Source organism: Anarrhichthys ocellatus, unplaced genomic scaffold (genome assembly GCF_004355925.1).
Source record: "Anarrhichthys ocellatus isolate YVR2014 unplaced genomic scaffold, GSC_Weel_1.0 scaffold74, whole genome shotgun sequence".
Classification (NCBI taxonomy): domain Eukaryota; kingdom Metazoa; phylum Chordata; class Actinopteri; order Perciformes; family Anarhichadidae; genus Anarrhichthys; species Anarrhichthys ocellatus.
Window position 1 is genome coordinate 1,130,882 of NW_022280104.1, and position 15,203 is coordinate 1,146,084.

Here is a 15,203-nt window from a genome sequence, read left to right on the forward strand (position 1 = left end):
TATATATATGATGGCATACGTCCATCAGCACATTCACACCAACTATACAAGAAGACAACTTTGAAGACTTCTGTAACTTATACAGGAGAGCAAACACAAAATCAAATTCCCTTGGTGTACTTTGCTTTACTGATGACCATGTGAAGCATCTAAAACTTCAAATCTTTGTATATTTGCAGTTCAGAGGACATCCACGGCATCTCGTCTTTACTGAAAGTACGACCGAAAGTGACGATATTCTGCAGAAGTCATCGGCTTCACTCGAACCAATGATGTTGAGGGTGAGCAGGATGAGCTTTAGATTAATAGGTCAGCCCCACGTGCCCCGTCTTTACTCAGAAGTCAGCTTAGTCATTTCTGTACAACATGAGGCCGGTATGAAGGACAACAACGCCGGTCATGTGATAACCCGGCTGCTCAGTTATCCGATTTCCTTTCCATAGGTATAGGTTTTGTCTGGATCATTACAAAAGATGACAAAATATATAAAAAGGTGTTCACAGACTTCCCAAGTGTTGATCTCTAAATCAAACTGACAACACTGTGTATTGGAGATGCACATATCACATACAACAGCCACTTCAGTATTGTTTGTGTAACGAAGGGACTTGAGTTTACTCAGCACAAAAAGTTATTGCTGGACCCTCGTGTACACGGTCACCGTGTGTTGGTATCCAACGGTCTTCACTTTCATACAGAAACTGGCCAAACACAACACACATGAAACAGTATTTAAAACACTGACCAGTCCCAAAATGATCGTGCGGTCGTGTAAATGTAATTTCTCGGCCCGCGTCGGCTGACTGCAAACATATAATCTGTGTTGAGAGGTTTGTGGTTCACCAGCCTCCTTCCCTGCCTGCTGCATCATTCAGGGCCAACTGTCAACGGTTTATTGGCCGAGCGGAGTTAAAAAGGACAGCAACTGGAAAACCCTTCCAGAAAAAAGGGGATCCGTTCACAAACTGAAGACACGGAATTAACCACTGCATCACAGACTTTAAAGAGCCCTGATGCACCGAGCCTGTTGGGCCCCACGTCATTATAGGATTCTGGCCAAACAGGGGCTGCAGTTTTAGGAATGTGTACGGTGAGCAAATAAGTAGCGGAGGCAGTCGGTGAAAGAGCTTTCTGGCAGCCTTTTAGGAATCAGACATTTCACCCTCTTAGTGCAAATCGTATTTCATGTTCTGCCTCGTCCTCTCTTGTTGTCTTCACCGAGCAAATGACAACGGCTTAAAGACTCCAACGCAACGCAACGCAACACACACACACACACACACACACACACACACACACACACACACACACACACACACACACACACACACACACACACACACACACCTTTGTCAAGCAGTGCCATTTGCAGTTACTCAGGAGAGTTAGGCAACTAAATAAACAATATAGGGCATATGAAGAAACTCAGATCAACCCCCCCGATTATCGTTTTGCCCAAGCTCTGTAAAGCCTGCATCAGGTTGGCCGGCAGCCCTCTGCCAGGGGCTTTGGCCAATACTGAGGATTAAAACCCTGCAAGTCTATAAATACACCTAGCGGACCAGCGGCAGCACCCAGCCAACTACTGCACTCACCTCACACTGCTGGGTGGCTGGCATGCCTTTTCCTCCTCTCTTGCTTTTACTTTGTCCCTCCGTCTTGCTACTTGTGTTCCTATCCCCCCCCCCCCCCCCAAGCTCACTCTCAGTTCGTCTCCCCCTCATCGCTCACTCTATCCATCTTGTACCCTCTCGCTTGGCAGGGCCTCTTAATTGGAAACAAGCTGTGAGAGGGCTTTCAGTTGGAGGTTTTAAAATTGCATCTGACCGGCCTCCTGCAGGAACTTTTCTTCTCTCCGTTGGCTGCATCACAGACTTGTGTACACATAGTGGCTGAGTGCAGATGTCTGAGGGAGTGTTGTGAAAAGGGAAGCAAAAAAAAGTTGACTCTACCCACTGGCTGGAAAAAAAAAAAGCAGTGCGACATCTGTTAAAAAAAATTCACTCGAGCCGATGTAAAAATCATTAATCACAGGACATTTATTCTTGCAAGAAGGAGACAGAGTTGATTCACATACAGAATATGCATCAAGGCTGCTCCAAGACCTGTCTCCGAGCCTCTGGTATATATACTGAGTAAACAACAGTGTACTGGCACAGGGTAATATACGTCACAAAGGATAACACACACAAATTGACATGCTGTAGTTTACTTGCGACACACAAATATGTGAAATATAACGCTCTATCAATCCAGATAACTCCAGTAAGAAATGTAAACGAGAACAGGGCGCTAGCTAAGAGACATTTTTGAATCATACCCGATACAACCTCTAACAATCCCAAATATGGGACCGTTTTATCATGCCTGAATACAAAAACACCTCTAGACTTTTCCTCACATATGTTATGAACAGGTATGTGGGAGCATTCAATGTGTGTAAAAGCAATATTCATCATAGCAGTTAAGGAGTACAGCAATCCTAAAATACTTCATTTACTGTAGAGGCTAGAGGTAGCTAGCAGATTTATATCACCAATAAGGGAAACTAAAACAAGCCACAAACAGACTTTTTTTAGTGTACAATCACCTCAAAATAAGAATGGCTGCGTTTTCAGTAACTTAGGGCAGCCATGTTTCTGGAGCAGCCCTGAACAGACAAACCAAACACTGGCTCTGGAGAGGGCCGTTCGGGTTTCAGTTGCTAGATGCCATCACATCCCACACACTGGACCTTTAAGCTGTCAAAAGACCATGTTATCTCAAGATTAGAGAATTGAGCTTACAGATATTATGCAATACGCAAAATATACACTAAAATTACAATTAAACAAGAACAATCAGACAGTGTCCTGTGCAATGCCGTGTCCAAATGTAACAGATGTCTTCCCTTCAAACAAGCAACACATGTACACGCAAAGTATATCAAAAACCCATACACATTCCAAGCCAACATCTGGAGAATAAACACTTCAGTAGTGCACAAAAAGACATGGTCGTTACATGGTAATTATGGCGAGAGGCTGCATTCAGTCTGTCACAACTTCCGTGTTGTCAGTGGGAGAGGATAAGAGGGATTTGTTGCACAAAAGGGCCGCAGCCGGGCACAGAAACTATTACTTCCACCCAGTTAGACCACAGACTGTACTGTCTGACCCACAGGGACAATACAACTCACTCACAAATACACATTAACCTGCATGGAGAGCTCAGTACTACCAACAGAACATATGCATTTTAGTAAAATCTAAGCTAAATCTGAAGCTATACTTCTGATCTGCTTTGTGTAAGGGAGGTGATACAGTGTGGAATAAGCATAAATGTAGTGCACCTATAGCTGGTAAAATATTTGGCTTTTTTTTTTACAAAATTGGCTAATGTCTTAACCTGAGTCCAACCCTGTCCATCCAACAAACAGCTGCTTAATCAGGAAGATATTGGGCATATTGCAACCAGCCTGATCGCACTAGTATGTTGTCTACAGCAGAGCACAAGTCAGAGACCCAAAAGCAAATATTGATCTCCTTGACAACTGGCTTCCTTGACTACTGTCCCACGCACCCTCTGAGTCTCAGCCCCTGTTTCAGCTCCAAGCCGGGCCATGGAACCAGCGTGGGTCTGGATGCGATTACTGACCGAAAAAGATTTCGCTGTTGAGAACTGATGAATCAGTCCCGTCAGACGTAATGTGAACCATTTGGATTTCCCCCTAAAATAAGAGAGAACCCTACCCAAGCTTTAGTCCAAACTGACTTAATACAAACCGCATTGCAACGATAGGATTTGATTGGTCCACTGTGCCGCTGACTAGAGCCAAAAAAGGCAATTAATTAACACTTGATATGATGGGAGCCACCGCATCTGGAGCTTCCTCCACAATACAAAGACATCTGAAGGGATAAAACAGGTTGGACACCAAGAGGTATAAAACCAAATTCCAGTGGTGGTAAAATTTTAGAACAGGCTATTATTGCACACACACACACACACACACACACACACACACACATCAAAAAACTGTAGCAGATGAGTCCCAAGAGCCTCAGACTGTGTTCTGTAAAATCACTGCACATTGCAAGATATACTTTTACAAGATCCATTCCAAACAAACTTCTCATAAAGAATGTATAATATCTGGCTCAGAGATACACTTTTCACTTCTTACATGTACACAAACCATTGGAAAAATACGTGTTATGAAAACGTTGATCTTTAAATTATGACTCAGTGGTGAGAATCCACTCTAACCAGCATTGTTTACTGCTACTGTCGGCGGTATTCTATCTGTATATGCAGCCTTAATTTGTATTACTGACTGAATGATGGAAGGTCCAAAAGACATGATACATGATTTTTGGCTAAAAATCATGTCAGTAAGATTTGATCATGGAGTGAAATGTGTTGCAGCAAGATAAAAGTCACAGATGGGCTTAAACTAGTGTATGCTCCTCTCCATTTAAGTGCACACCTTTCTGTAACCATGTTAGTTGAAGTGTCACACTGTCTTTGATGAATGTCAGGCCTCTACCAGCACTAGGGGCACGGATCAGTATATTCATTTGATTTAATTGAACAGGAATTCCACAGTGTCGTGGGGATCAAACACAGTAAGCGATGTGGCTTACTGAGGATGTACCGACTGAGACCCGCCGAACATACTGTAGCCATGCCACGAAGCTGACGAGGGCTAGCGAGATACCCAAAGCCCGTTTTCTCCCCGTATGCTACTTAATGACAGGAGGATTAATTCCTCCTCTGGGTTACGACTCTGACGCCACCCATCTCACTGTGTGTAATCACTCCCTGGCAGCGAGCAGCGAGCTGGCAGAGAGAGAGCAGATAGCTCATGTCTTAAGAGTGATACTGAGAATGTTATTCTGCTGAGCCAACGAATGAACCTCATAAGCCGATACCTACCCATACAGGCAGGCACAAAGAGGAGAATCCCCCGAGCAGCAATGCTGATATTAAAAACGCAGCAGAACCAGTTTATGAATTTGGAAACGGAAAGAAAACACCTCAATCTCACTGTAATCCATGTTGCACGCAGGTTTCATATCAGACCCCTTAACATGCATTGAAATCTGTTACCCAAACTGAACAACTGACAACTAGATAAAAGGGTCGACAAGGGGGTCAAGCACAACAGGCCCCCCAAAACAATGGCAGGGTCACGGAGGACACTGGCTGGGGCCGGGGCATTCCTGGCTCATGCGGTTGGGTTGGTCTGGGAAATGACTGAGCAAACAGGGGCCCCGAGTGGCTTCCCCTTACTGGCACCAGCGCTTTGTCCCCGCTAATCCACTCCGAAGAGCCACGGTCAAACACCCAGCGCCACACAGCCACCAGTAACAACACGGCACGGCATGAATCCCACTGGCCAGAGACAGACGCCAGTTTGCTCGTCAGATCTGGGCACAGAAAACAAGCGCGGCTCAACTGCAGTACAGGGTAGTGACCACAGAGCAACTTTTTGAGGCAATGGAGCTGTGCAATATTGCCTTCTGGAGGAACGGGGGATTACTGAGGAATGTATAACCTTTCGGCTTATACACCGACGGGCAGAAAGGTGGAAACGTCGAGAGCAAGAGAAGCAGATTTCTCCACCGCTGACTAGCAGGCTGTCAACAGACGGAGATATCAATTGCATTACATTAATACAGTAATCTACTCAGCTGTGCCTCGTGATGTGTAATTTCGGAAATAAAGTCATATGATATGAGGACTATTTAAAAGCAACAAATCACTCGTGTCCACTGAAGAGTTTTGAATCGCTGTTGAGAAAATCAGGTGTGTAAAATGAAGAGGGGTTAGATGAGGGGAAAGGTGGGACCTAGATAGTCCCCCAGAGAGAGTGGCATTTGTAAATAGTCTCATCATAATGCCTCACCTCTGGGAAGTATAATGACAAAGGGAAACAGACCCATACTGCTACCGGATGGTGCGAATTGAGACACTCTTGCTGGGAAATCAACTGGATAGTACTTACTTGTCATACTCTGTGTTGTCTTTATCACAGCGTGCGTCTTTGTGCTTCTGCCAGTCCTTCCCGTGCTTACAGGTGGTGAGGAGGACCACGTCCTCAGAGTTATGGACATGATATAAAGCGTTCCTGGTGTCTGAACCTATACCGGTTAGGTACCTCTTCCCCTTAAAAACAAGCATGTACTTCCTAAAAGGGGGAATGGTGTTATGTTTCAAGTAGCCCCTTTCCCCTCCCGTCCTGGGGTGTTCTTTGGAGAACAGAGGGATGGAAACGTCAAAGCTGGGCCTGAAGTTCTCGGTGCTGATGCTGGCCTTGGCCAGCATGGCGAGGCCGATGTCGAAGCCCAGGTCTTCCGTGTAGTCCGGCCAGGTGCCCGAGTACAAATTGAAGATGATGTGGTTTTTGCCCCCGTTCCACAGATGAAGGCTCTGGACTTTTACTTTCAGGTTGTGCACATACTGGGGCGAAAGCTGGTCCCGGTCCAGAGTGTCCAAACTCAGGACGAACAGGCACGCCTGTCCCGGGTCAGGCGTGTAGAACATGGATCCTTCGATAGAGGACAGTATGTTCTGATAACTCTCCGACATCTTCTCCCCTTTCTGCTGCGGGTAGACGTACACTTTAAATCCGTTCTTCTGGCACAGGGAGAAATCAAAGCAGGACTCCATTCTGCAGCTTTTCCCGCTGAGAAAGCCCGAGTTGGCGTCCCTCTTCTGTCTGGGAGATGTGTGTTCATCGCTCCGGTCTTGCTCCCAGGTGCTGAAGGGCCGCAGGGACCCCGGGAAGTGACGCCACCGCGCCCCGGGACGATAGCCGGTGAGGCTGCGGTCATCGCGCCGGCTGGGACCCCCCCGGGACAGCGGGACTTGTATCCCCCCAAAACAAAACAACAGAATGAGACACGCGCCGGCGGAGAACAGAGTTAAGTACCGTTTTTTGGCCTGCATGTGTCCTCCGATCTGAGATAAGATGTCTGGCGATAAATCCGAGAAGTCTGCAAGTTTTGGGTTTCAGCACCTCCTGCGGGAGCGTTTCTCCGCCATCTTCCCACGGGCTGCAAGGGTCGCGCGCTCACTTCTCCCACCTCTTGCTTCAGATGCCTTTCACAAGTCCGGGACCTGATCCAAAGCATGTGGGCGATTTATAATGTTCACCCAACCTCGCCTCCTCATCAGTAGTTGTATCGACTAAGTGGCATCGGTGTCTCGTGTGCACCAGTGACTTGATCCACTTAGAAATTGAGATCTAACGTTAAAGTAGCACCCAACTCTCCTTTGTATACCATCACCTACAAACTGTGCTCCACAACGCTAATTGTTACCACAGTGTTCATGTTTAGCTAACTAGAACCATGTGACAACTGATAACAACACTGCACAGAAAGAGTACGTTACAAACTCCTTGAGTGATGTTAAAGCAGTAGTGTGTACCAGACTTGTTGACTGGGCAGTTAACTATTGTCCCTTCTGGGAATTAGCAACCAAGCGGGCACTGGAGCCCTAAACATCCAACATACCCGGCTCGAGACGTCTCCACGGTTCTTTCACTTAATGTACCGAAAGATAAAAACATATTATTATTACAGTCTGCTAAATCTCTACAGCAAATCTCTCCATTCGATTTAGCTAGCTAGCAAGCTAGCAGACTAGGCTAATTTCTGAAAACATTCCCAGTTAGCCTGTTAGCTAAGCGGCTGCATCAAAGTAGCGTTGACGCTGGTTGGAAGTAAAGTCAGGCAGCCACTCTGTCTTCTTCCTCTGAAACAAGGTTTCTTCATTCGTCCACAACGTGTCCTTCGCTCTTCCCACGAAGCCGACAAGCTAATTTGTCCCTTAATGTCTCCGGTCGTGTGAAGTGTTCAAGTGGTGTCTCACACACACAAAAACAAGAGCTACTGTGGAGACTGCAAGCCAAGCAGCAGAGCCCGGACAGCAGTCCCAGCAGAACGACTGATGATGATGATGATGTGACGTTCTTCCACGGCGCACGGTGCGTTGCCATTGGCTAGCGTCACACCCGAGGTGGGCGGGGCTTCCTGCGCACCCATTCACATCCAGCGAGGGGAGAGGAAGAACAGTCCCCGCACTGATTTACCAGAGGGAACTAATGGGCGGTTTGCGTGTTGAACCTTGTTAAGCCATGTCAGCAATTGAGTGTTCTTGAATTAATTCGATTTTTAAAGTATTAAATAACTTCAACAGTCAGTAACATACATTAAAATCTCACCTCAAGGTCCATTTATTGGCAGTTATATACGTTTTCTTTTAGAAATTGAAGGACTTTTCATGCACGTTGGCATTTAAGATGGCTGTCATAGTTTTTAATTAAAGAATTAACTCTGAAATAAATAACAACATTATTTTCAGTGTAAATTCAGTTGCTCTTGGATTATTATAAGCACATTCAGCAAATGCCCATAAGGACACTTTTAGGGTACACTTCGAAGCATTACGGTTGCTTTTTACTGTTGTTCATATAAGGCGTGTGTATCGTAAAAAACAAATCTGGGTCTATGGCTATAACCTAATTTAAAACAGCTTCTATTTGCACTTTTTAACATGGAGTTATGGAGGCTTACATAGTGCATACTTAATGTTGTCTAGCTTAAAATACTGTATTTCTGTATGCTTATTGTTTGTGGTTTTGTTTAACTTTAAAGGCAGATGACTAGGAGTTGCAGCACTACCCTTTGCTGCACTGTTACCATAAATTATCCCGGCAGAGGCTGGTGGACTGAGACCATGCTTCAAAGAGATTTAGGGTTCAGGTCCCTGTATTAACGAGGGATTCTGCAGCTGAGAGATTGGCTATATCTTTTGAACAAAAACCAAGATATCTGAAATATTTAGGTTTCCTGGTTCTTCATCAACACGTATTTGTCCTGCTGAGGTGCCCGTGAGCAAAATGCTGGATCCCTGAGTCATACCAGTGCTGCTCTGCAGCTGAATATGACCTCTGACCCTTCCGTTGGGAGAAATTAGCAACTAGAGAAATTAACAATTTTCTGCCTGAATAGAAAAAGACTATAATTAAAAAACCTGGGTAAGAATGAGTTTGCCCTGAGAGGAATTGCACCAGTGGATGAGGACCAGCAGGACAATGGCACCACAGTGCATTAGCCAGGTCCTTTCTGGCATGTAGTAAGCCATGATGTGTTTTCACAGCTGCTGTGGTCTGAAAGACTAGAAGTGATTTTGCAGAAGCGGGGAAAGAGCAAGGAGGAATGTGAAGCTGCGTTCCTCAGGAGCTGTGGACCAGCTATCTGCACTGCCTCAGTTCCCCATGGACCACTGATCAAAGACATGGAGGCATACGATGGCCACCTCCTCATTCTCTACCTCCTCCTTTTCTCTTTTGTCTCCCCTCTCTCACCCCATTACTGCCTTTTCCCTCTCTGACATTCTTTCCACCTCTTCTCACTTTCATTCCCTTAACTAATTTACGATGGGGTGTGTGTGTGGGGTATGTGTGTGTGTGTGGGGGGGGGGGGGCGGCGGCACTGGTGAGTGATGTGAGTATAGATGGATGTTCCTCAGCTTTTGCCACTAGAATGATCAGATGCGCTTTGTTTATATGTCACTGAATTTGAATTGAAGCTCTCTAAAGTGGTCTGTCCATGCGTAATTGTGACAGTCCTTCACTTTACAGACTGAAATTTATGTTTTGCACTTCCAGTAGGCATTTTTGGATGCCTCACTTCAAAACCAACAAATGACAGTGTAATGACAAATCAACAACAATGTAGGATCCAAGGAAAGAAAACAAAAAACATCTGTGTGGGTTCTGCTTTTGCCTCGCTATTATCTGCAGCTTAATGGGACTGTGGAGATGCGGTCTCCCTGCTGTTGCATTGTGTTTGCTGAGCTGAGCACTGGCCAGATTTAGAGCAGCAGGGTGACTTAGCCAGAGCAGCACTCCCACTGTGTAACACACGCAACCATGCCAATATCTAATTTGGATGCACCCAGGTCAACATAGTCTTCCCAGCCAGCCGGCGAGTCAGCCAGCCGAGCAACTAAACAGCCAAATGGAGATTTATTTGCACATTTTGAGGTCATTAACTCTCGTTAATATCTGTAATGCAGTGCAGATTTTGAAAATTCCACTCGCCAAAATATACACTTGTGATATTTGCAAAACCGTGCAGACATATGCAAGAGTACACACATGCAGGCACACACATTGTGTATGTGTGAATGCTGTGTATGTGTGTGGCCCTTTCATGTAGAGCGCAGCCTTGGATGTGGTAATTCAATGTCTCCTCCTGAGTCCTGGCTGAGACAGACAGCCTTGGTGAGGAGCCTCATCCATCTTTGTTGAAGCTGAAATGCACAAATCAAATCCGAGTGTGTCAGTACTAACAGTGAAATGAAAGGTTCACGTGACAAATGGAATTGCCAGAGTCTTGATGTGCAGAGGGATGGATATTTTCTCAAGTCACCTACTGTAGCCTCAAACAGTTTGATATTTGGGAAAATGTGCTTATTCACTTTCATGCTGAATATGAAATGAGAAGATCAATACCACTCTCATGTTTTTGCATTAAATATAAAGTTGCAGCAGCCGGTTAGCTTAGCTAAACCAATTAGCTTATTTCAGCAACCCCCCCATAACTTCTTGTTTTAACACTTTGGTTGATGTTGGCGGCCTACGGATCAAACTAACTAGATTGTTTTGTTCAGTTTGGACAGAGCCAGGCTATTTGTTTCCCTCTGATTCCAGTTGTCATGTGAAGCTAACCAGCATCTGGCTGTAGCTTCACATTTAACGGACGACATGAGAGTGGTACGATCAAGCATGCTGACATTTGCTAATTCAAATGTGTTGTCATGATACAACACAGGGTTGCACACAAGAAAAGAACATGACAAACAACAAAACAATACAAAAAAAAACAGAAGCGCATGTATACATGTAGTGCAGCTTTCAAAGGACGGTAGACAGCAGCAACAAAACAATTCTCTGGGCAACGACAAAAATTCAACATACGGGAAACACAATGAATTCTTGAGTCAATTGGATTTTGAACGTCTGCTACTGTTCCCAGCAATAATTCCTGTGACGTGCCACAGTCATAACGACCTGTCACATAAAATTGAGCGGCAGCACTAAAAAGCTCCAACCATATCATGACACTATTAAATCATTCTTGGAAATGAGAAGAAGGCAAAGACATCCTTGAGCAGAAAGTGAAACTGAACTTCAGTTAATTTTATTTCTTTCATTTGCATCCAGTAGTTTTGTTAAAATACAGATTCAGGATCACATCCAAAGTCAGCTGTTTGCATCATTGACGTGTTATTCATAAACCTGTGTCCAAACAGTCTGCAGGAGATTAATGTGTTGTGCTGATCAATGACATGATCATATTCCTCTGTCCTATTGTTCTTCATCTTCTACTTTCTCTGTACCGAAATAGAAAAAAAAGCACTTGTGAGTCGGCGCATTTGTGCGTACACACAATATGCTCACCACCTTGTGTGCACGGCAACGTGTGTGTGTGTCTGTGTGTGTGTGTGTGTGTGTGTGTGTGTGTGTGTGTGTGTGCTGGAACATCTCAATCACAGAGCAGAGATCTGGTTCAATTACACATGCAATAACTTTTCGGTCTCCATAGGCCCAGAAACCATTTGTATGCTAATAGGTATGGCAGCAGTAATGACCTGCAATAAAAATACATCTGCTGCTTGATCAAATCTGATATCAGAACATTACCACAATCAGTCTTTTCTATTTGTCCTGAAACCACTTGTTAGACTGGAAACTGCTTGTGGGAAGTGTTTTGGCATCTCGCATCGGTGGTGTAATAACCCTTTCCCCTGGCCTTTACTGCGTCTCTCCGCATTGTGAGAAAGTGTTGTAGCTGTGTTTTAGCTGGGTATTCTGGGGTGGAAATTGAAAGTGGACACATTCTCCTAGGGTGTCAAGTCAAGTCGGTATAATTTACATGGGCCAAAATAACAAATCTATCGTAAAGGGCTTTAAAATCTGAACAACGTGAAGATGTTGGTAGACATTCATGTTTCCCCTCAGGACATTTTTGACCAGATACCAGCAACGCTAGTGACATTCTCATCAACCTCTTGCCAATTAAAACATTTTGGCATGCTAACACGCTATACTAGAATGACCAATGGTGCACTTGCTTAACATCAGCACGTTAGCATTGTCATTGTCAGCGTGCTGTTGTTAGCTTTTAGCATAATGAGGTCGTAGGCTCTTTGTTAAAACGAAAATGACGCGTGGCCGTAACATTTGTTCCTCTTATGCATCGTATAAATGTCAGCACTCTGAGCACGACGTTTATGGAGCGCTGCTTGATATGCACTCGTGCATACTGTTCAACATAAAAGAGCGTAATTAAATTCATATAACAACATCAAAAGAAACACAACAAAGTTAATCACATAAGCGTTATTAAATACCAGCCGTACATGGCAGCTAATTTCAGCTGGTAATTAGATTTGATACACGTCTGTGAAATATTTGCTGAGGCAGGCAGGCAGAGAGTGTGTCCCGTCGTATTCCAATGAGAGGAGCAGATCTCACTTCAAGGGCCTGAAGAAGATCAATGAGGAGGAATAGCAGTGGGACTGGACTACAAATTGAGCGGCCTTTAATCACCTCACACGGTTCACAGCGGTGTGAAAGTTCCCGCCATGAAAAGCTTTAATCACTAGCCAAGCTGAATGGAGTCAACTTGCTGCTAATAAAGGGCACACGGGGCCTGAGGGTACACATGTACGCAGGCGTGTACGTTTGCTAAAGCACCTATACACACCTTGTGTTATAGATGCGCACGCGGGACTTTAATGCATCCAATTACAGCTGCTGAATAATGATCATAACATCCTGTTTATAAACCTCAGTGTCACTTGGAAATGGTATCTAAAGGGGAGTTTGTTAGCACATTAGGAAGCTCACAGGTAAGAGGCAATCATCATTTGTCAGCCAATTCGAGGGTTTCACTGGCAAACGATAAGTACCCCAGACAACAGTGAGCGGCCGCCAGGGTACTCGGGGAGCGAGAACTGAGATCCGTCAATGCTCTTAATGGCTAGAGACATGAGGGTCATTTGGTCACTCTTTAGTCGATGGCTAAATGAATACAAGGTGCATTGGGAGTATCGCTCTTTGGGATAAGATTGCACTGTTGCAGTGTATATGCATTTGATTCATCACAAACAATCTAGCATTTCACAACAGAAGCAATTCTCAAGTGAGATTCGTCAGAGACCAATCAAGATAACAAGTCGAGAAAACCCTTAAGGCACCAGAAGGTCAATCAAATAAGACCTCATTAATGAAAACCTATCATGATGCTTCCCAGGAAGCCCATATAGCTGACCCAGGTGCTGCTGAGAATGTGACCTTGGTGTGATGGTAAACGGGTAATAAATCCAGCGGCCACGGGGACATAGTGTGTAGTTTGTGGACAGTTGGTTCAATGAGGAGGCGAGAATTTAAAGTGCACCTGTCTGTCTTTCTCCCTCCTCCTCACTATAAAATGCATTGAAATGATGGCGCTCCGGTGGCTTCGGCAAGATAAGAAGCACGTTATTCAGGACGTAAAACGCAGCACACCTTGCCGTATGTCGCACCCTCGGCCTCCCGGCTCCGTCAATCACCACTCTGCACTCATAAATAAAGTAAAAGTGTTATGAAGATAATCTGTAAAACAAATCATTTGCATATCAAAGATAAAATGCAATTAAAACAACGCAGCTGTGTTGCATCAAAAGATGTTCACCACATGAACGTTGACTGGTGAGGACAGACAATCTCTCACACCGACACGTCAACTGGTTCAGGATTGTGATGGAACCTCGCTCTGCCACACAGGTCAAACAAACAGCTCCCTCCACATGACTGTTATTAACCTCTGGCTCACGCTGCTTAAAGGAAGTGCCTGCCAGCATGTTAGACGTATTGGCACTAAAAGTCCAATTCAATCAGAATTTGAAGGAAACATGAGGGGCTTTGTGCTTATTCATCCACGTTGACCACGAGTTGGCTGTCAGTGTCTGCGGCCCTGTCAGACACGGCGGGGGCGGTAGACTCCGGTGTTTACAAGCAAGGTTCATTATTCCTCCAGGCAAATTGATTTTCATTGTACAGTTGACGATGAATAATGAGGGGCTGGCTTTTTAAGGGGACACTAAAGTCCCTTCGGAGGCCTCCAAGAAAATACTTTTTTTTTAATTTGTGGACTGAAGGCTACAGGATGTTATGTTTCGTGGCCTTGGATTTATCTCTAAGGTGTTCCACAGTAGGTTGGTTTAATTTCAGTTCAGGCTTAGTCTCACTCCTCGACCCCTGTAAATCACTACATCCCCGTGGAGCCAGAAATCTGCACTCACAGCACACTACACTCAGTGCTGCAGCAGTGAGAGAGAGAAAGGGATGCCATAGTGGATCTCTGTCGCCATCTAGAGAAACATGTTCCCCTAGCTGAGTTTCATGACTTGGGTGCCCAGTGAAGAGATACCCACTTAACTCAGCAGACCCATGTTGTCTTTGAGGAATGGAATTTAAATAGTTTTTAGATTCAGCTGATATAAATATCGTTGATTTACGTTGGCGTGTGGCATCACCGCAAGACATTTCAAACAGTTTATCAGGTTATGATCGTTTTAAAAAAGCAAATGAAGATGGAGAGCAAAACACTGATTTCTAAAATAAGCACATTTAATGTTGGTGGTGGAAGTCATACACCCCGCCCTCCTCCGGCGCGCTGAGGGGAGAGAATCAAACACACCCACCGGCAGAGTCATGTGGTTGGTCATGAGGAAATAAACAGGGAAGAGAAGATCTAAAGAGGCGAGTACTTTTGCAACAGTCTATGGCTTTTAAAATGTCCGGCTATTTAAATTAAATCACTTAGCTGTAAAAAAAAGAAAAGACAAAAAGGGTTCTGTTTACCACGGTATGTTTGCATATTTTCACGTCGGGTCGTCTGCAGCATTGAAGGCTAATCAAAGTAGCTAGCAGGCTATGCTAACGTTAGCATGACCATATAGTAACTACACACTCCTCAAATTCTTCCTTTTAACCAAACAAACACATTAACAGCGAAACGAGTATTCTCAATGTGTGTCGATGTGTCTTCAAGGAACATGGGAATTGTGACACCTCGGCGTGTTAAAACGTCACTAACACAGACATTACAGGATTAACGTTAAAACCTGTCAAAATGAGTGTAACTGTAATGCATTAA

General features: G+C 44.7%; 1 protein-coding gene across 1 annotated transcript in view; it reads right to left on the reverse strand.

Moving 5' to 3' along the window:
- Window positions 1–7,931, reverse strand: part of LOC116397863 (exostosin-1a-like) — a 31,724-nt gene extending 23,793 nt beyond the window's left edge. Inside the window, exon 1 of the mRNA XM_031873737.1 lies at window positions 5,990–7,931. Coding sequence (XP_031729597.1) covers window positions 5,990–6,933 — 944 coding nt within the window. The 5' untranslated portion in view covers window positions 6,934–7,931. The remainder of the gene's footprint in view (window positions 1–5,989) is intronic.
- Between the last annotated feature and the right edge of the window lie 7,272 nt (window positions 7,932–15,203).